This window comes from Centroberyx affinis, unplaced genomic scaffold (genome assembly GCF_046629955.1).
Source record: "Centroberyx affinis isolate AG114_WGS23_722 - 3 ecotype Tasmania unplaced genomic scaffold, CSIRO-AGI_Caff_v1 ptg000888l_1, whole genome shotgun sequence".
Classification (NCBI taxonomy): Eukaryota; Metazoa; Chordata; class Actinopteri; order Beryciformes; family Berycidae; genus Centroberyx; species Centroberyx affinis.
The window spans coordinates 102,640-124,163 of NW_027279477.1; the positions used below are offsets into that span (position 1 = coordinate 102,640).

General features: G+C 39.8%; 1 protein-coding gene across 1 annotated transcript in view; it reads left to right on the plus strand.

Annotated features, from left to right (window-relative positions):
• Window positions 1-727: 727 nt before the first annotated feature.
• The window catches only part of LOC139645642 (corticotropin-releasing factor receptor 2), a 33,293-nt gene continuing 12,496 nt past the window's right edge, over window positions 728-21,524 (plus strand). Inside the window, exons 1-2 of the mRNA XM_071521423.1 lie at window positions 728-836; window positions 933-1,052. Coding sequence (XP_071377524.1) covers window positions 728-836; window positions 933-1,052 — 229 coding nt within the window. The remainder of the gene's footprint in view (window positions 837-932; window positions 1,053-21,524) is intronic.

A 21,524-nucleotide genomic window follows, 5' to 3' on the forward strand; every position in this document is an offset into this window, starting at 1 on the left:
TCAGCAAGGTTATAATTTTTTATTTTTATTTTTATTTTTTTATCAGAAGTAGCCAGAGATTCACCTACACACATAACAAGTCTCCATCCTGTAACTTTCTCCAAACTAGAAGAAGGAAGAGTTTGAGATAATTCAAATACAATGCATGCTGGGAAGTCTGCTAATGTGCTAACAATGCCTCTCAATAAACTTTAACATTATCAGTGTAGAAGTCATTTTATCAAGTGGCTCCGGCTCTATCCCACCCTCCTCCCAAATTTCTCTATTATCTGATCTATTATCTGATATTACCTGGTCTATTGTTGCTAAAGCAGAGAATTACTTTCAGGCTCCAGCAACATAAGCTTATTATGATTCTGTATCTCGCCAGTTCACCTGCCTCCTCCCCACGCTTGTATTGTGAATCTTTTCTTACCTGCACTTACCTTTTTTTCTGAAATATAGTAAACACGGCAGGGCTTTTAGGGTTCCAGAGTGAAGTAGCCCATCTGGTTAGTTAAGTGTGTGTTTGTAGCGTTTCACTGCAGCACATGGATGCGCGGATCCGCGGCTCTGATTGGACAAGATCTCGTCAAAGCGGCTCCAAACAGGCGCACTCGGCTCGTACTTGTCATTACTGTTGCTCGGATTCACAATCCCATGAACAGCGCTGGGCTCCGGGTGTCCATCTCCTCTCGGACTAACCTCGTTTGGAATTGCTTTTAAATTGAGTCCAGCAGCTCGCGCCATGGATGCTACAATTTATCAGATAATATTTGGAGAGTTTGGAGACCCGAACTGTAGTTTGATAGACACTTTTTTTGAAAACGCATCCTTCTCATTGCTGAACATTGATGGTAAGATTGGATTGCTTCTTTCATGTGGATATTGCAGGTGGTTTTGTTGCAGCTTGGGAAAGGGAAACTAAGCGTCACCCTGTGTTTTTTTCCAAGGTTCATATTGCAATGCCACAACCGATGAGATTGGGACCTGCTGGCCACGGAGCAACACCGGGCGGATTGTAGAGAGACCCTGCCCCGAGTACATCAATGGGGTGAAGTACAACACAACGAGTAAGATATCATGTCAAAAGTTCCTTACAGTGCATTTATGTGGAAATCGTAGGATGTTGGATTTTTTTTGCAGTGTCCTCCTGGTTTGTCGTTTGTGGATAACAACACAAATTTGTAGTAGTCGCATAAAGTAACCAGTAATGTACATTTTTAGCAAATACACAATTCAGTTATATGTGCTGGCTTGATAGAATCTTTACTTCAACATTAAGTAAAGCCAAACAAATTATGTTTTAGTGATAGACAGATCTAATGACTGCTCTGCCCTTTAGGAAAAAACAAACAGAAGCACTAAACAGATCAAACACAACAAACAAACAAGAGCTTAATAATTGGTCTGTGTCTTGAGCTTCTTAATTTTCGCTGTAAACTCAAGGGGTTTTTTGCAGATATGTTCCTGGTCTGCTGCTGCTCTGATGTGAAACAGTGATGACAGTGAATCTCAGTGATCATCACACCTCCTGTCACTGCAACAGCTGGATCAGAATGGGCTTGGGTGGCTGCTGTTAATGCACAGATATATTATAAATGAAAACAGCAAACTAAAATTGAAAATGCCACAATATTTCTCTAAAGGAAAAATCCTCCCTAAAACACCTTTAACACTGTTAAAAACAGCTATTGGCGATGCACCTTGTATTTCTGGACCATTTTGGTGTTTAGTCATTCTTATTCCTGAGGATAAGTGGCCAAACTTGGCCAAATTTCCAGTGCAGTTACAAAAGAGTTTAATAGCAGAACATTTTTCTGCTATCTAAAACATCAATGGTAAATTGCAGGTTTTGGTGTCAGTGCCTCAGAATCAAAGAGCAAGAGCTTTTTCTACAGACTCACCATTTTGCACCGACACTCAACAATCATACAGGAGAAATCCATTGTGGAAGAGGCAGAGAGACCCATTTGTTCCTTGACAGTAGCCTCAATAGACCATAATGCAATGCTGCCACAATACAAGTAGTGGTTTGGGTAAGGGGCGCGACTCCCACATTTTCTCGACTGGAAAAAACTCTTGCTTTGTTGCTTTTACTACGCTATCGCTATTCATCTGTCTACCTACACATATGACCCACAGCTGAATGCTCGGGGTCAAGGCTCATGTTCAGGGTCGTTCTCTGCGGGTTGTTGAAAGGCATTCTGGGAAATGCATTTACAAATAGACAACAAATGCAACTTAGGCTTATCCGTAGTTCCCAACATTACTCGATAATTTGAACTCGCTGTTGATCTCAATGACAATAAGGTAATGACGGCTGACACTGCTGGGTTGGAATGAATCAGAAACTGAATTGTAACAGCAAACAGTATGTTAGATGTGTTAGATGTGTTATGTTATGTGATTCCTGTCTTAATCATAAGATGGATATTCACATAAGAAGGAAATAAGTAACTGAACTAGAAGTAGACAAAACCAAGAAAAGGTAATGACAACGCTTCATCACAAAATAACTCCTGTAATGTATTGAGCATCACAGATTCATGATATATGACACTGTAAGTATTTCTCCTGCAACACAGTAATCATCTCTGTAATAGGCTCAGGTGCAGTGTCCCCCCCCATCCATCTGTCCAGTTGCCTCTCACTGCATTGATCCGCCCTTTGCTGATGCACAGTATTAGTTAGACATGCTCTGTGTTTTGCTCCTCTTGGCCTGAAAAGGCGCAGTCGTTTGCCATGACAACACGTTTACAGACACTTTCTCTGACGTACTTTCATTTGTCCACACCCTTGCCAATCAATATAATACTTTTGAAAGCCTGAAGATAAGTGATCATGTCGAGATCGTGCCGAGGTAGTGAATATTTCTGGTACTAAAAGACTAAGCCAGCCAGATGCAGTGGGATAAAGTGACACATTGTCTGCACTCATTAAATCTGGCAGGAGGTTTGAGGTGATTATAAAAATGCACGCAACAATGGTACCTGGACTCTAGCCTCCTGCTCTATTGTCTAGGTGACAAACCAAAATTAAGAGGTCGAGGACAATTATTATCAACAAGAAAAAAACCCAAAACAACACTCTTCGAGAAAAAGTCATTTGCATTATGGGATAGATTGTAGTTCATTGTTGGAATATAACAGGTGTCAGATGTTTTGATGTGCTGTGTATAGAGCCCAAGAGTAGGGTAATTATGTGAATCAGTCTTCCTGACAGCAGATCATACATTTTTCACTCTCGCACAGTCAACAACATTTATTATTAACACGGTCAATGACTTTTCCCATGGGTTGGGCTATAGATCAGTGTTGATTTGTCACATGCACATGATTCATAAGGTGCTTGAAATAAGATGTAATGATCATGAGCAGCAACCGCATGAAAACAACTTGTTATATTTTTGCTGGATCTGATATCTATCAGGGTTCCCATTAGTCCTGGAATTATAATGGAATTTTGAGAGGTGTATTTCAGGCAGGGAATTTAATAAATTAGCTGCAGAAATGAAGGAATATCAGGGTACAAACAGGTCATTTTACTGGAATATAGCATAATGTTTTCCAACTTCTTCCACACATTCCACACATTAGATGGTGGTTTTCAGCTGTTTTTTCCACAGCAAGCCCAAACCAGATTGTTTACCCCTTCAGAACTTTTCCGAGCTGAAAAACAACATTCTCAAACCAGGAAGGAATACAGTTTTTGAAAGCACTGCAACTTCATTCATGGAAAGTCATGGAAAAGTCATGGAATTTCATGTCAGAGCCACGGTGGGCACCTTGATCGGCTTATCTGTCTGTGATCAATTATCGTAGTCCCAGTTTGAGGACAAATACCACAACATGCGGATTTCAAGGGGGGGTCTGTGAGAAGCTTTGGCTACAGCTTGGACTTATTTAATGCACTTCTGATCATGTGAAAGAGCATTACAGTCTCTGTAGATTATGCCTCTGGTGCATACGAGCATGCAATCCCTGGAGGAGGTTGACAAGACTGCTGCATGACATGCTTAAACATCTCATGCTTTACTTCAGCACGCACTTCTCAAAAGATCATGAACAGGTCTAATTGCGCCAAATCTCTGGCACCATTCTGCAGCCTATAGGGAATTTCTTAGTTTGTGTTTTTTAATCCTTCTTTATCCAGAGTAGGATTGCTGAGCACGCATGGTCTTTTCCAGCACCATCCTGTCTCACATTCATACAGAAACCAGTATTCACATCCAGAAGCCACCCAGTAGACCTCTCAAGTGTGACATAATTTCTTCCCACATGAGGGATTCTGGATCCTGCCCCCTTTCAGTCTAATGTAAAAATGAGTAGGGGCGTAAAATGATTGCCTTTAACTACGTCCAATGCCATTCTTGATTATGTTTGCTTTCGAGGGTTCCTCTATTATGCATTTCATTATTTGTTGAGGTGGATTCTGATGGGTTTTAAAGCTGCAGTGAAAAAACAAAACAAAAAAATCGCTAGTAGCCATACTTAGCATTCCAGCATTTCATGGCTTTGTAAAGCGAGGATAATGTTCGCCATAAGGAGGATAACGCAACATCTGGCCCATGGTTGTTAGCAAAATGTTTTTTAAAAATTCAGCAAGATGTTAAAATATGTGATAACTTTGTTATATGCAATTTCTTGTACATTATTTCACCCATTTTAAGAATAGAACGATTGGAAAATGCGATTAAAAAATCCCATTCATTCTCGCAATAGGAGAAAAAAAAAGTCTCCGGATAAAATCTGTAAAAAGCCCCGAAATGACACTTGAGAGGCCGATACAACAGCAGTCTTTTTCTGTTGGCCACAGCTGCAGGGTTAAGGACACCTTGAGTTGTTGAGGGAGTGTTGCTTCAAAAAGCTTCTATGTAGTCTCAAGCTCTACATGGTTTAGTTTTCTTTAACCATCTCAATAAAACACTCACTTCACCTGGTAGAGACATTGTTAAAGAGTCATTTTGCACCCGGTTTGAGCTTCTCTCCGCCTACTGCGCGCTTTTGAAAAAAGCAAGAAAGTGGTTGTGAAGAGCGGGGGAGAGGAGAGCAGTTTGGAGCTTGTCTGGGTTGATGATAAGGAGAACAGGGTGGTTCACATTTTTCTGCCAAATGATGAATTTTAGGATAATTGTCCTTGAACACGGCTGAATCTCTAACTGAACACCGGCTTCTAATTTTAACCACTAGAGGGCGAACTGAGCCAGGTTTAGTGAGATAAATACGACATCGGCACATTTGTGCTCAAATGCTGACAATATGACCGGCATTGTTGTATTTCATAACTACATACTCAATACCAGTTTACACCCCAAAAAAGTGTTTTAGTGTGGAGTTACTCTTTAAATAAGCTTTGTGTGTACAGTAGTTTCTCAAAAGTATCATAGCAACATTGTTTCTAAATTCAGTTGTGCAGTATTTCTTTTTCCTCGTTGTTGCAGCACCTGGCAGCCACGGTGAATTACAGGGATATATTTAGGATATTGAATGTTGAATATATACATGTGCAATGATGTGTATAGCCTACTATCCATTGTATATTGCACTGTCCCATTGCATTCCTGCTGTACTTTCATCATGTGCATCAATATGCAATGTGAAAATGTTAGTTGTCTGTCTCTACACCCACAGCACCAAGGCAAATTCCTTTGTTACACTCACGTATTACTCATTCTCATCCTGATTGAACTTAAATTACAGTCTTGTCATATCTTGATGGTTTGTTCAGAAAGTTACAGCACAAGTGGACAATTAGTGTCAGAGTTAGGCAAATAATTAAAAACAGAAATAGATATTGGATTGATGGATTGATTTTGATTTCTTTCTAAAACAAAACAAAACAAAACAAAACAAAACAAAACAAAACAAAACAAAAAAAAACACTCAAACAATTCCTCTAGGACAGTTGAATTTGAAGGACATCCAATCTATATCCTGTTAAGAATTCAGGAGCAGTTTAGCTGCAGTAACAGATACAGTTGAATATATCAGTCCATGTAGAGCAATGTGCATATAGATTCAAGTTAAACATAGTAGAGGAGATTTCACCATACTCCTAAATGCTTAATTGATATTCAGCTCACTGGCGAGGTTTTACAACAAATTCCCAAATGTCCTGAGGCAATTGAGGTGATTATCTTGATCCTGCTGGGTCATATAGGCAGCAGCCATCTACAGCAGTGGATAAATACAAATTCCAAATCACAAAATAGGTCAGACTAAGAATAGAAAGAGGCCCTAAAATCACGTGAGCAGGTGTTAATTAACACTTTGCTGTTACATGCAGTCTCCGAAATAAGTCACGATACTGAGAAAAGGACTTTGATGTGAAAGCTGCAGCACACAGGTTTTTCCAACCAAAGCGTATTCGGACACGTCTCTTTTTAACTGCCCCCCTTCTGCTACACATCTGACCCACGTACTAACAATAGATTCTCTTCCATTTGATATCGCCTCCTTGGTATGTCTCATAGCATTTTACGCTATACGCCTGCATCTTAGAAAGAGAGGCTGAACCCAGGCCCAGGCTACTGTTACATGGACTATTGAAGACAAGCCCCAGTACACTACAGTCACAGTTGTTGGACACTGAAAGCTATAAATACATTGTGTTTGACCTTGTTGGATTTCAGCAGTACTTTGAAATGAGCAGCTGAGTAAGGTTAATGTCAGCAGAATTTCAGTTAACCATTGCCATAGTCTCAGAAAAAATCAGAGGATTCACACAGTTTCAGCCCCACTCAGGTATAAGGGGAGATGAATTCTTTGCCATTTCTTTCATCATATATAAATATTAATGTCTGCAGAGTGGCTTAAGAGGCTTATGCATTTTTAAACCTCCCCGTGTCCTTTTTTTTTGTGCGTTTATCCAGTTCCATGGTTTACATGAAATGCACATCGTCGCTGTTGGGGTAGAGCTGCTAGATGTGGTCTAAGTTTCTTCATTGTCTCTGCTTGGCACTGCCATGTCGTCCGCTTGCTATCAACCCTCGGGCAGACATGATGTGCACAACAGTATAGATGAATGATATCAGCAACTCAGTGTCGCAGTATTCCAATTTCAGTGTCCTCTGCGCCTTCTCAGTTCAGGGAAATCCAGAGTGTAACTGTAATTTGTCAGTGAATATCGCTCCTTTTCCTTTGTAAACTCACCTCATCCCGCTGCGTCTCTATTCATTGCCATGGAGGAGACATGCTATCAGCGCAGTGTGCCTTTCCAATCACCACAAATCAAAGTCAGGATCACTGTGTCCACAATGTAACTTTATTGATTCCCTTATCTGGATTAATAAGGCTGGAGTCGTATCAACACTGTGGTGTGTCGCAGGTTCAGTGAGAAGAGCAGAGCTTCCGCAGCAGTGCATGTCGGGGATACAACTTGTCACTTCATTTTAAATCAGAGATGAATCAGCGCGACGCAGTTTGTTTTTCTGAGGCAAACATGGAAGCGAAGCTGGCCAGTGAATGAAAAGACACTGGGGGTCAACATCAAACATGAAAATCACAGCTATCTCGCTCTAAAAAAGTTTGGCACAGGAAATTCTAGGCGATGTGTTATGAGACGCTGTGTATATTTTTGTTCTGTGGTTTTGTTTATTACCAAAGAGATTGCACCACATAAGCAATTAGCCTCCCACATAAACTGTTGATGTTTCCCCGGTATTCAGGACTATTACTAACCCATTGAGATGTTTTATTGCAAAGATAAAGATTTATCATCTCTCATAAAAACATTATGGGCACAAATAATTTCGAAGTGATTGGAAGTGTAATATAGATGCAGGTTTGATTCTATAACCGTGATACAGCAGTGGATTTTATTTGAACAGGATATTTACCCAAGACAGTGTAAGGGAAATCACTCTCAGGAGCTTACTCATTTCTCAGCGTAACCGAATGAGTCACTAATGTCTGACGCTGAAGTTTGATGGCTCTCTAAATGAGCGTAAGACCATCATATGTCATCAGATCCCCTGTGGAGGAGTGATAGGTCGTAGTTCAGGTTTAACAAAGCTGTGAGAAAGCCCCTCATGGACTCACATGTAGAAAGGGCAGATTTGGATGCACAGATTCTATTGGTTTGTTACCGCATGAGTGAGGTTTACCACTTCCCAACCACAGAACGTCTCTTCTTACGTTAGCAACACATCCTCCTGATGCAATTCCATGTGCAGTTTCCCATGGTCGAAATCGCACAGGCCCAGTTATTTGAATCCACTGATTGCACCGAGGTCTTCATTAAAGTACCTCTCCTTTGGTACTCTATTCTCCCTTGAAACCTTTGCTCTACTTCTGTACAGTGGGACTGGATAAGAGGTTAGTCAGTCAGCAAATTCAAACATTTCACTAACCATTGCATACCATCTCCCCCAGGGGGTGTCCAATCAGCACCAGTCTCCCCCGGCTGTGCTTAACACTGGCTCACCATCCAAGCTACAGTAGAAGAGCTGTAGAGCCTTTTTTTTTTTTCTTTTTCTTTTTAATCCAAATTCATCCAAAAGCAGCTCCCAATTAGTGTTACTGTTAGAGATAGGAGCGCTTTGAGTTTAAGCATTGCTTTGTTTACTTTTTAATAATCTTGGTTGATGCAGAGCTGTTGCACAGAGTGGATTGTTTTTCATTGTTTTTCAGTAATGGACAGAATCAGAATCAGGCTTTATTGGCCAAGTATGCAACACATGCTAGGAATTTGACTTTGGTTAAAAGCCCTATTCATAGTATTCTGTTACATCATCACACGGCCATCTTGGTAGGAAAATAACATTGTAATCAATTAACAGGTGAATATAATCAAACGACAGCCACAGCCAATGAATAGTGTATATTGTAAGGCACCATATTGGTAGGAAATGCATGTGACATCATGGGAATACTATGAATAGCTCCCGTTTTTTACATTCATACATACACTAACACCTTCCCACACATACAGTATATATTTCCATACCATGCTACAACATATACATACATTCATATATATATGTACATACAATGATATCATGCTCTGAATGGAAGCTTAAACTGTTTTATGAAATGCAACTCTTATACCACACCGGCGATTTCCCTTCAAATAAAGAATGATACAAGTGTATTGTTGCAAGCCAATGATGACCCATTGATTTTACAGATGATTTTATATTGTTAACACATATGTCATTATGTTTCCTTACAAAAAACAATTTAATAATTTATTTCCACACCTCTAAGTGTGAAGTTGCTTTGAAAATCTCTTTCATCTAATTCTGAACATTTCTTCCATCTTTGACACTGAAAAATGAGAGATGGGATCTCTGTTTGATGGTGCTCTTAGATAAAAGTCAAAGGCCACAGGATCGATAAAATGGCTTGGTTGCTTTTGGCCTTGGAAGATGCTGGTCAAAAGCTTATTTTCTTTCATGCCGTGATCTTCAATAAATTACATGGATATAGTCCTTATGTGATGTGACAGCATATGCTCGCTATTTGGATTTGTTATGTGGTTTAATATGTTCTCATTATCCTGACATGCTATCCTACATATGTGGCTTGGTTGGTGTCCCTTAGGGCCGTAGACTTGTAGCGCCTGGCCTCTTTTCCTCTCACCAACTGACCTCAGCTCAGCTGTGTGGTGTGAGACTCTTGACAGCACACAGGCAAAACATTTTAATTTATGCCCTACAATTGTAGATATTCCTAATGTGTTATGAGGGCATGAAAGGAAAGGGGGGAGCTTAAAAGACACAGCTGTGAATAAAGCATTACCCAGCACCACTTCCTCAGGCTCTGATGGTCTGTCTGTTTCAGTGGTCATCACTCAAGGCAGAATGCTTTTAAAGAGAGATTTGATGTTGCATGCTAAATTGGAGGGTAAACATAAAGACAGAGTGAATGAGGAGAGCTACAGCTGGTGTGAAGTCTATCCCGGGTATGCTGATCAAGACAATTTGTATTTGTGTATGTATTTGTTCAACCAAAGTTTCTCCAAAATACTTTATTTATTCCCCTTGTAATCATTGCCATTGCTATTGTCAACATATTAAAGCATATAACAGCAGTGTATAACAACAAATCATTTGTTTTTTAAAGCTGTATTTAACAACAAACATAAACATAAACAACAGCTGTGACCATAAACATAGGCTTTTATAACCCAGCCATAAACAAACACTAATCAGTCAATTACAAACTGAAAAGATGTCTTTATGAATCAAAATTCTCACTATGAACTATTCCACCATCAACCCCCCCTCACTGGGGGACACTGAACATTTATGGACTGGGATAAAATACAATGGAATAAAAAATAGCATACAGCATTAGGAGGAGGAGGAGAGGTGGTGACTTGGACAACTACCTTTTGAGAAGAGAAAGATTTGGGATTTTTCAGTTAGGTACGCTGACCCCAGGTGGTCTGAATGAAGTTGGCTCCATTTCTTTGGTCTATTTTTTTTTTTTTTTTCCATTTTCCATTGTTTGTGGTTTCTTGAATGGGAGGTTTAAATAACATTCAGGATATTGCTAAAGGTATTGATACATTGTCATGTCTATGATATTATTATGTTGATGTGACTTCCATTTGTATAGCTTTCATATATGTGGTTTAAATATGAACAGCATATCTCCTGTCAAAGTAATTCTATAGAATGATGTAAACATTATAGATATTGGTCCTTTTTTGCTTATGTAGGCCTATGTAAGAATGAATGTAATTTTGTTTTTTGTTTTAGATGTGAATATGTTTTGATTTGTAGATACTGCCCCTAGTATATGAGAGTCTATTTATTATTTGTATTAAAAGGAAGTCACTAACAGGTGTAACCAATGACCTGACGAAGCCTATGGGCAAAACGTTGTCTTTTCAGTTTGCCAAGCTGCATATTTTTTATTTGAAACACGTAAAATAAATCAATCAAGAAATCTTTTTGAGAGTGCGGATTTCCCTTTTTTTGGTTCTTCAATTAAGCCTATTTGAATTTGACACACCAGAGAAGCCTTATTTTATGTCCATTTTCTTACCCGGTGTATGGACCGTCTTAGTCATTGACCTGTATTAGACCACCATGGCCTGTCACAGGCTGTGTAATGCTGTGTCACCTCAAGGCCCTTCTTATACATAGGATGTGGTTCTGCGCTCGATGCTTGGTACAGCACACAGTGGGCTAGAAGGTCAGAGGAAGTTGACGAGGAGTGTGCAAAATAGGCAGGGTTTTTTATTTAGTAGTAGGAAAGAAGGTCACCATTATAGCTCGCTGGAAAAAGCTTTTGATGTATGTGTCCCTTGTTCAAAAGAAAACCCTGGCCCTAGCACTGGCCCTGCTGGGAAGAAAAGAAAGAGCAGCAGCCGGTTTCCTGGACAGGCTTTCCTCCAGAGATCACGATATTCCCTCGAAGTTGTATTGCACAGCTCAGAGAATTCAGATACAGCAAGATTTAATTTCTCCTCCATTTTCCTTCATTTCCTGGCTGTGTCACTTCTCGTTTCTATTGGATTTTCACAAAAAAAGTTCAAGTTGTTGAACTTTGGGCGCCAAAGCTCCACGCTTTGCCTGCCACAGCAAAAATCCATTTATTAAATTTTTATGTTAAATTTTTGTTTTTATATATATTTTTTTAAATAAATTGCATTTCGTGATCTTAGAATTGTAAGGGTCTATCTGCCTTCAGGATAGTTCTGAGATATTGAGCTTCAAAGTTTTCAGCATCCATTGAGTTAAATGGAGATGGGTCCTTTTGTTTTAGAAATTACAGACTCAAAAATCATTATTTTAAAAAAATAACACCACACATATGTCAACAGGCACTCATAGCATAGGTTCATGCAACTAACTCAGTTTTGACAAAAAGGTCAGATAGAACCTTATAATACCAAGGTCACGATTTTATGTTTTGTTAGTGTTATCTAAATCTAAAATAAATCTAAATAAATCAAAAGCTTTGCTGGGAGGAACCAGCGGTGTGGAGTGATGGGGAGACACAACATCCCTGCTGTACTGAACTGACTTCTTAATTCTTAATCCACTCCCAGTCGAACCAACTCCGCCTCACAAAGTCTATCAGCAGATCCGCCGGGAAAAGAAAAAGCAAAAAACTCACCAATACTAAATTAATAATCAAAATAAATAAACAATTCTCGCAGCAAACAAAAAGCGTACGAACAAGCACCTCTCTCTTTCTCTCTCTCTCTCTGGCTGTGTTTGTGTGACAGGCAGCAGCAACACAAGCAGACTGACTGAGAAATGCAAACAAGCTCCGCCCCCTTCTCTTTTGAGTTACAAAAGCCAATCGAGTTTATATGTTTTCCCCACGACTACAGGCATACTATTAAAATATCTGAACAATATTGAAGACATTTGGACGGAACAAATATTCCTGTTAAATTATTTACAATATGGTATTCAGACTCAGGATCCCTAATGTCTGTACAATCCCACCTTGGGGTATAAGAAGTTCATAAATCAAGAGACCCTCCACTCTCCTGGGACAAACCTATGTCATGTACATCATGTTCATTCCCCTTAGTTAAATTATGAAATTCACTGAACCATCTCAAGGATATTTGAAGTGCCAATCATACTGCCTTCCCTCCCTTCAGGGGGGATATATAATTTATATATATAATTCTTCAGTTCCAGAGGTACAACTTATACCCTGTGGGACATAAAATCACACCCAAAGTGCCTGGCAGAGACTGACAGGACAGGATGGGAATCTCACAAAGGTATTTGGTGATGGACAATTGGCTGCTGACCTCCTACACCAAGACGTCGTCACATTTGGTCCAACAATTGAACAAGCCATTCCTCTAGTAAAGTGGGCACAATTTCACTCTCTTGCAGCTCGGGTAATAGCCTTCGCAATCCGGGGGGAAAGACGCTGCTTAAAAAACAGTTTGTTCCTGACCAGATTGGCAAAGCACACAATCAACTGATTTAGTCCCTGATTTTTCAGAGAAAATATAAAACATCACCCTCACACCACGATGTGTGGAAATCCAGATGGCCGATTTCAAATTTCTGTGAGTTTTTCTTGTCTAGTTTCTTCATTGACTTCCGAAGTAAAATGTTGATTTTAAATGGCAGGTGTAGCACTCGTAGTACTTCTGCAATCAGCTATAAACTAAGTTAAATCTACACAATATTGGAAAAAAAAATATGAACAATCCATAACCATACTTTCCATTCTATTGGTGGAAAGGCTGACTGACTGAGCATAATTTGGAAAGAAATGAATCTTAAAATTCACGTTCAAATCAGTGTAATTCCAGTGTGTGAAAATCCTCTGAATTTTACCCTTAGCTGGTCTAACTGGAAAAGGTTAGAGCGCTCCAGTGCTTTTGCCAAGAACCTTTTCCCAGTTTTCTGCTTTCACTTTCACTAATTAATATCTGTTAATTCCAATGCTAATATGTGTTCAATATACTGATGAATCCTCACAAGTAATTACGTACTTAGTTCATGAGAACATTGCTTCAGCACATCAATAAAAAAAAACACTGGCAGGCATAGAGCATTTGAGTCAATCTGAGCTGTTACCATTGATGCATGTAATTCCTGGCCTGTAATGACTCAATTATTAACATATTCTATGCCTGGATGATTTTGTGTTAGTTAGTATTCAGCTTCATTTGCAAAGATCGTGAGGTGACATAATAATCCCATAGCTGTCTAGTCAAAGTTTTTCACCCCCCTGGGGTGGAAATTAAATAAAAAGGTAAAAAATAATAATTAAATAAAAGGTAAAAAGAATCTGTCGCCACCTCTAATTTTGAGTTATTGATTTCTTCACGTGGTTTATAGCTTCAGTCCCCTTCATCGAGGGATCAAAATCATGAACTGGTGAGCTCAAAATGTGGCATCTTGAAATTCTTTTATTTTGGTAAAGATATTTTTTTTTCCTACCTGCTGCCAGGACAGTTGATAAGAGAGTGATGAGACAATGATAAGAACGTATTTGGGTATGATCAAGCTGCAGCTAGACGTTATCTTTAGCAAGCTGTCTATGTTAATGTCAGCTAGCTTATAGCTACTGACAGCTCTCTTCTTCTGTCCAGACTGGGTGTCTGATTTTTATGAGGGATACATATTAATAGCTAAGTTGCCTTGGCTTCTTGGCTCCTTCCTACCCTGCATGCTCATGCTAATCAGTATGTAATTATGAAACCAGTTATTTTGGTCAACATGTACTAAGCTACTACTACAGTGTTAATGCAGGGGGTAGGAAAATATTTACACCCAAGAAAAAGCATTTCAGAATGGTAAAATTGTATTTTGATCTCACAAATGTATCATTTTGAGCCCACAAATTTGTAATGTTGTGGGGACGTTTATCCAAAAATGTGCAAGCAAAATGCATGTAGATTGAGTGTTTATTTATTTATTTTTTTTCTCCCTAGTGGCAAATCCACAGCCCTACACTTTTGCAAAAGCCATTAAGAGAATGTGACTTTTATGCAAGGAAGTGAAATTTAATGCAAGAAGCAGTGAAGCTACAGATGCGGCCGTGATAGAAGTCCCACTTCTTCCTACATGCTGACTGACCTGATGCTGCACTCTTGCTCCATTCTCAGGAGGAATTGTTTGAAAAAAAAAATCCACTGAAGGTCACAAAGTCTGGTATAATAGTTGCTTGAGAGACAGAATTTTAGTTTTTTTTAAGTTATCAAGATAGAAGTGCCTGCTGTATTCATACAGGATAAATGCAGGATGAAGACATGAATAAGGGCCGCTGTATGTGACCATGAAGGATTGTAGTAGCAGGTTGGTCAGGCAGGCAGCCAAAGCTTTTAAACCAACCCCATATGTCTTTTGTTGATTGGCTCAGTGGAAGGTGACCTGCGGCTGTGTGGTGAGGCGGTCCACAGGCTGCACTGGGGGCCAGTCACTCGAAGAGATTGCTCTTTTTAAACCCGGTACAGCTTTTCTACCGCCACACATCTAGAGCCAACCGCTGACTCAATAGTCAGCCGTAGGAGGAAACAGCGTGACACAGAAGCCTACAGTCACTAGGAGAAAACAGTAAAGTAACAGTGGGAATTCCACTCTGGCAGTTTCCCTGCAAAAAAATCTGTGGCTTTGTATAAACGGACGCAATCTTTCTGGTAATAAACTGAAATCTAAGCACGCTACATCTGTTTTCCCAAAATAAATCTCGTCCCCTACCATAAGGCATCTACAGTATAAGCGTATTTAGTCAGCAAAAAAACTATGTAACCGATGTATCTACACTAGCCACAAATCCACATGACATAGAAGGAGCTTGAATGTCTTTCTCTTGAGCTGTTCCTCCCCTAGGGCCATTCCCTTTATAGAAGCCACGAGTCAATGTCAAAGATACCACAGAGGGAGAGCGTGCACAAACAAAGCTATTCAGCACAGCTTATTGTCATTGTGTTGGGAGCCAGTATTTAATTTCTAAACTTAGTGTACAGTATCTCAAAACCTGACAGTTATTTGTAGCTTATTTGATGCAGCTTTTCAATTCAATTCAATATAACTTTACTTATCCCGCATGGGGCAATTCCAAGGATGCAATTTAAGGTACAAACAATCATTAAAAACAAAACAAAGAATACACAAAATAAAATGAGATGGGACACGTTTAAATTAAAAATTGTTTTACTTCTGGTACAAAGCTGTTTTTTCTTTACACTGGGGTGCCAGAAAGCTTCCTACTTGATGGGACGAGGTTGAATTTATTGTCATTTAATATTGCCGGGGCGTTTGTCAGAACCTGCTGAGAGTTAAACTCTTTGAGACTTATTTGAGCTAATCCAATGATTTTTGGAGCATGTGCTGACAAAGCCAGACAGCTAGAGCCTTTACTTTGCTTGAGTAAGGTTTTAGTACCTCTGACTAAATTTATAACAAACGGTATGTGACAAGGACAGGGCAGTACTTAGTGAAATTGTTTAAGCTGCCATGTTCTGTTTTTATCAAATGTAGGTCGATCAAGGGCTTGGGAACAGTTGTGTTTTCATGTTGTGATGTTGACATGTTAGTGTTGACAGCCCCGACTCACTGGAGGCTAACGCTTTATGATTTGAACCGCAGGTCATCTGGACCTGCGAATCATGATTTTGGATACTGGAGGCTTTGAATTTACAGTATGATCTTTTCTCTCTGCATAGAGAATATTATACTTTTCCATTATATTGCACAGAGTTAGTCGGCTCCTCCTCCCATCGCATGTGATCTGATGCATGTAAGATAACATGGATGACGATGTGATGAGGAGGAATGGCACACACACCACGAAGGGGGACAAGATGCAGGTGCAGAAATATTGTCTGGACAATCTGCCAATGTGCAATGAAATCAATTTGAGACAAATATCAAAGATCTAGCACATAATCCTCAATATGTTGTAGCACATGGCAGGACAAAAAAAAAAAACAGCATAAAAACAAAACATTGACAAAAGCATTGACGCCGTTGAGCACAGTTTAACTCAGTCATCTGGTAGGAATACGATCCATTATTTTTAAAGTGCCTCTTAAATGTTATGCAGGTTAGTCATTCATTGAACAAAATATTAAACGCAGCACAATAGACCGGCAGTGGGCTTACATAAAGCAAGTGGAAAATCTGTTACAATTTCCAGTGTCTGGGTCATTGACAGTAATGAATTATCAAAGCAGGTTATTTAGTGCAATGGCTATTTCATGAAGTGAATGTAGAATGAAGAAGAGAATTAAGGACAATAGAAGAGGATGACAACAAAAATTGTCCATGAAATGTTTTAATTGTTCTCTATTTGCCTGTTTTTGGCCCCAGTTAAATTTTTTATTTAAAATAAATCACTCCAGGGTTTACTGAGCAGCAGCATGGGGCCACTTCCCTGAGCTGCCATGCTCGCTGCACATCTAAGCTCCGTTGGCCTGTCACCACCTCCTACAGCAAAGGAAACTGACTGAGTAAATATCAAATGTGAAAGAACCCTAAAGCTTGTCAAAGAAAGAATTGATATATTTACTTTTTGTTGACATTCTCTCATCATGCTATTCATGTCTGCGAACGCCTTGCTGCATTTGAATCTCTTGACTCCTGCCTTTTACAGTCAGACAGACTTTGCCATATCCTCACCTGCCCTCTGACATCTGTGGCAGCTTTGCTCCAATTTCTGCTGTCTTTAAATGAAACGTCCAACTGCATTGAGCTGAGAGATTTCCATAATGTTATGGCATGCCCTAGTTTGCTCTGTGTCTCCCAGGTCATGAAATGTAATTTCATACGGCCTGAAAGCAAAGTGCTGGCGTATCTGGCTCAGGTGTCGCTCACATGAGCTGTTCTGAGTTCTGATGACTCAACTTTGTGATATTATAGCCTTTCATCTTTGTTACAACTTGAAACTTATCCAAATCTGAGGTCATAACCCTAACCCTAACCCTAACAATATCCAATTACATTGTGGACTGTTTTACAAAACAATTGTAAAAAATATGGTTAGAGCAGTCACTTGAAACGCCATATGCCATATTCACATGGTGGCTATGTTTAATTTATGTCACACTCGGGGTGGGAAACACTACACAGAAGACAGGGAAGCAGATGGAAACAGTGGCAGACTCAACCAGTCTTTGGACAAAAAAATGTAAAATATCCACTAAAATTTTCATTCAACATTGTGGAAAGATGAGCAGAGCTGAAAACCACATTTCCCAAGAAGGTCCAAATCACTAAAGCGACTGGACTAACGGGATCATCCATGATGTTGAATGTGAAACCTGCTCACACCAGTGGTTCAACTATCCATAATGTTAGTTAGTTAATGCGTACTGTGCCTATTGGTTCAGATCTGCCTGTCGTAGACTACTTTTCTACCATTATATTTAGTATACCATATGAAAATCAAATGAATATGCCATATGAAAATCAAGTGAAAGCAGGCTGGACTGTCCACTGTCATGAATCTATATTTCCTGGCAATAGTGCTTCTACTGTCACCTGTGGCTGTTTAATCAAATAAGGGGAGAAAATGCTGTGAAATGGTGGCAATAAATCACACAGATGTGCGCGCGCATACACACACACACACACACACACACACACACACACACACACACACACACACACACACACACACACCACTAAACAGTAGGGTCTGTGGGACTAATCAAACAATCTTCCAGGTTGAAATTACTTTCCACTTTTTTTTGCAGTCCAGATGACTAGGCCACGATTCCTGGAATTTCTCCACCAATGTGGAAATGGGTATGGTGTTTGTGTGTTGGTGCATGTGTGTGTCTGAGAGTGAGAATGAGAGAGAGATAGCGAGAGAGAGATGAAAGTTGGCACGGTGGCTAGTAGAGGAGGTGGGCGATGTTGGCAGGGAGCAAACCAATTGGTAATCGCACATTTCTTTTATCTCCTTATGCTTTTCCAGACTTTCCTCCAAGCCGGTGGAGTGTGGTCAGTGTCGGTTAGTTAGCCGCATTGTTACCATCTTCACATGGAGACCTTATCCCTGATACTGAAACCTAATAGAAACTGAGTCATTAACTGATTTTTTTTAACTGCATAAATATGGCAGTCTGCATGTTGATGCACTGTAAAGAGAAATAGATATGTGAAGAGAATAGCTTTATCATGCGTAAGGCACAGATGGTTAGTCAGAAATGTGCTTTCCCTGCACCAGTGCCTTGAATTAATCCTGCCTCAGTGGAATAGCTCAGAGGGACGAACCTCACAACCTGCTCCCCCCCTTCTATTTCTGCACCATCAGAACTTGCTTCACAAACACAGTGTGATATTAGCCTGGAGAGACGAAGGGCTTTATCTGGAAAACACCTTGTACTATTAATATTGGCTTCAGACACCTTAAAGGTCCCACATATTATTCAGTTTTCATGATTGTGTTTTGAAATATACCAAGGCTCAGGATGAGAACAAGGGTATTTATGACCAAGGGTGTTTATTGAATGAATAATGAATACTAAGTCCTCACAGGCAAAACAGTCTTAATACTGGAGTCTCATTGGCAACAACACCAGCTTCTCTAATTCAAATGAGGCAAACCTATTTGGAGGCTTTCCAGGGGGCGCTGTCAGTTCAAATGCTGCAACTTAACTGACTGGAAGGATTTTGGTTGCTGTTCTGTTGACCATACTGACGCCCAGTTTAACTCTCAAAGACGTTTACAGTGCCAACCGTCACTATTCTGTTAAATAACACTAACTTTACTTACCGAGTACCAGTCATATGTTCTGGGGCCCCCAGGGTTCTACCAGGGGGCCCCAAAAGATTCTGGGTTCCCGCGTCTGTGTTCAATGCATTTCGCAACATCTCACTAATTTCAATTGAAATGTGCAGCCAGACGGGACCCTGGCAGATACTGACCTGCCTGAGGCTCCTAACTGTAGGCCACAGTTTAGAAAGATTACGGGGCCCAAGTCACAGCCTCTGTTCACATCGTGCCCTAAACACTATCTCTGTTGATACAGAGGCCTCAACCAATGCGATGCATTTAGTGAATATACAGAGCACTAATTATGTACTGGTGGGGCAGGGGGTCTACGTACAGACATAATCAAAATTTCTCAATAAATTTCAACATTTAAGAGTTTTTTTGGTCCTTCATTCCCACCACCACATTCCCACCACATCACCTCCTTAACGGCACATTCTGCAATTCAAATGTAATCAAAGGGAAGCCCCACCACCTAAAACTAAGCCTTGGGGTTGGACAAACTTTATCACTCAAATTGAATGAGCGAGCGCTACATAAAAGGTAAAGATAAAGTAGTTTGTAATAGCTAAAAATTAGTTTCAGATTACTTTTAGTATCTTGAGTTAAGGTGTGTGGGTGCGTACCGAGAGGAGGGGGCCCAAAAGGACGTGTGTGTGCCCAGGGGCCCTGTGGCTGGTTCATCCGGCCCTGGATGGATGAAGTGAAATTTCATAATTTGCCCTCTGATAAAGAGAGACATGACATAGTAGCAACAGTTTATAAAGATAACGTTATCTTACCTGCCCACTAATCTGGACCAACTTTTTCTCTTGGAGATAAAGTACTTTTGGATAGTTTCACCCTCCCTGAAGTGAAATATCAAAATGCGTCAGCACTTTTTTTCGCCTGAAGGGTTTCGCCGGAATACAGAGACAGGTCGTGGATAAGATGTAGCAGGTTGTGTATATGTCATGAAACGACAGATCAAGGAGTTTTGCTGCAGACTTTAATGGAGTCAGTGATGTTGGTGGCAGAGATGAAGGGTCACATCCTTCAAGGACTTGGATCTTTTTAAAATATCTTTCCTTTTCATGATGACTCATGAGAGACGTTTGCTTGTTCATGATCACTTGTGTAGTCTGTGATTAGAGTGGAACGCTGTTCAGGAGTCTGAATAAAATCAAGTCATGGCCAGTTGTGATGCGTTGAATGGAGTTAGTCTGAAACTTCCTGCAAAAAAAGATGCTCGTATGCTCCTGCACCAGAAGTCAAGTGGAAGAGAAAAACACTCAAAACATAATCAAATTTTAGTAATATCTTCATTATATATGTATATTAAATAGAGAGAAATCTGAATTGCAATAATAGGGCCCCTTTAATGTTTGCAGAGAATGGATTCATGGATTTGTCTAATGGCCCCAAACTAATTACAAAGTCACATTTATTCAGTGAAAATAAAGGACCTGATTCCTGTATTGGACACTATTTAAGGTCCTCAGCAGTGATACTGTCAGAAAAAAGTGCAACCCTACTTTAGAGGTAATCCACAGCCCTGAAGCTGTGTAAATCCATGAATTTATTTGCCTTAGTTCATCTTCTAACTATGCATAAGGCATTAGCTGTCCTATCACGGTTGCCTAGACTTAACAGGAGATTTTTAAATGCCAGATGGCAACTGATCAATGAACAGGTTGAGTCAGTCTGTTACAGATTCAAACAAACAAGCTCAATGTGTTTTGTAATGCAATTGATTGTTTTACCTCATCTCATGGGATACATGTTCTGCTCATTCAAGTGCTTTAGTGATTTAACTGACTGTGATTTAACTGACGGCGTTCTGTGCTAAGCAGCACCCACTCAAACGGTTGTCATTTGGGATTTCCCTTCATGAACACATATTACAAAGCATTACGTTGTCAAAATATGTGCTGCCATATCAAGTTATGTCAAAAGGAAGGCTGTTGAATGTGGAGTCAACAAAGTATGAGAAGTAGGCTATGACCGATGTTTCTAGCTAGTTCTTTTCTGCTATTCCATTTGTAAATGTCAATTGTAAGAGAAATTTAAATTCAAAGGGTCTCACTCTGTTGTTGCTACCCTTTCAAGAGTTGCTTTAGGCATTCAGAGGTGGATGATTTACTCATTTGCTACCATCTTGTTTTCAAGAAGCTGGAGGTGTTTAAAAGGACCTTTGGATGAGTGTTGAATGTTAACATCACACACCCACTGTCTTAGATTTGTCTAAACCACTTACTGATACCTAAGAGAAACACATTGTTTGCAACTTTCTGGTCATTGTAATTAAAAGACTGTAACAATAAATTATTTGAGCGATATAATGGTAACCTTAAGAATCCTTTTTTTCATAGGAAATAGGATGACTGGGTGCAACCTATAAGC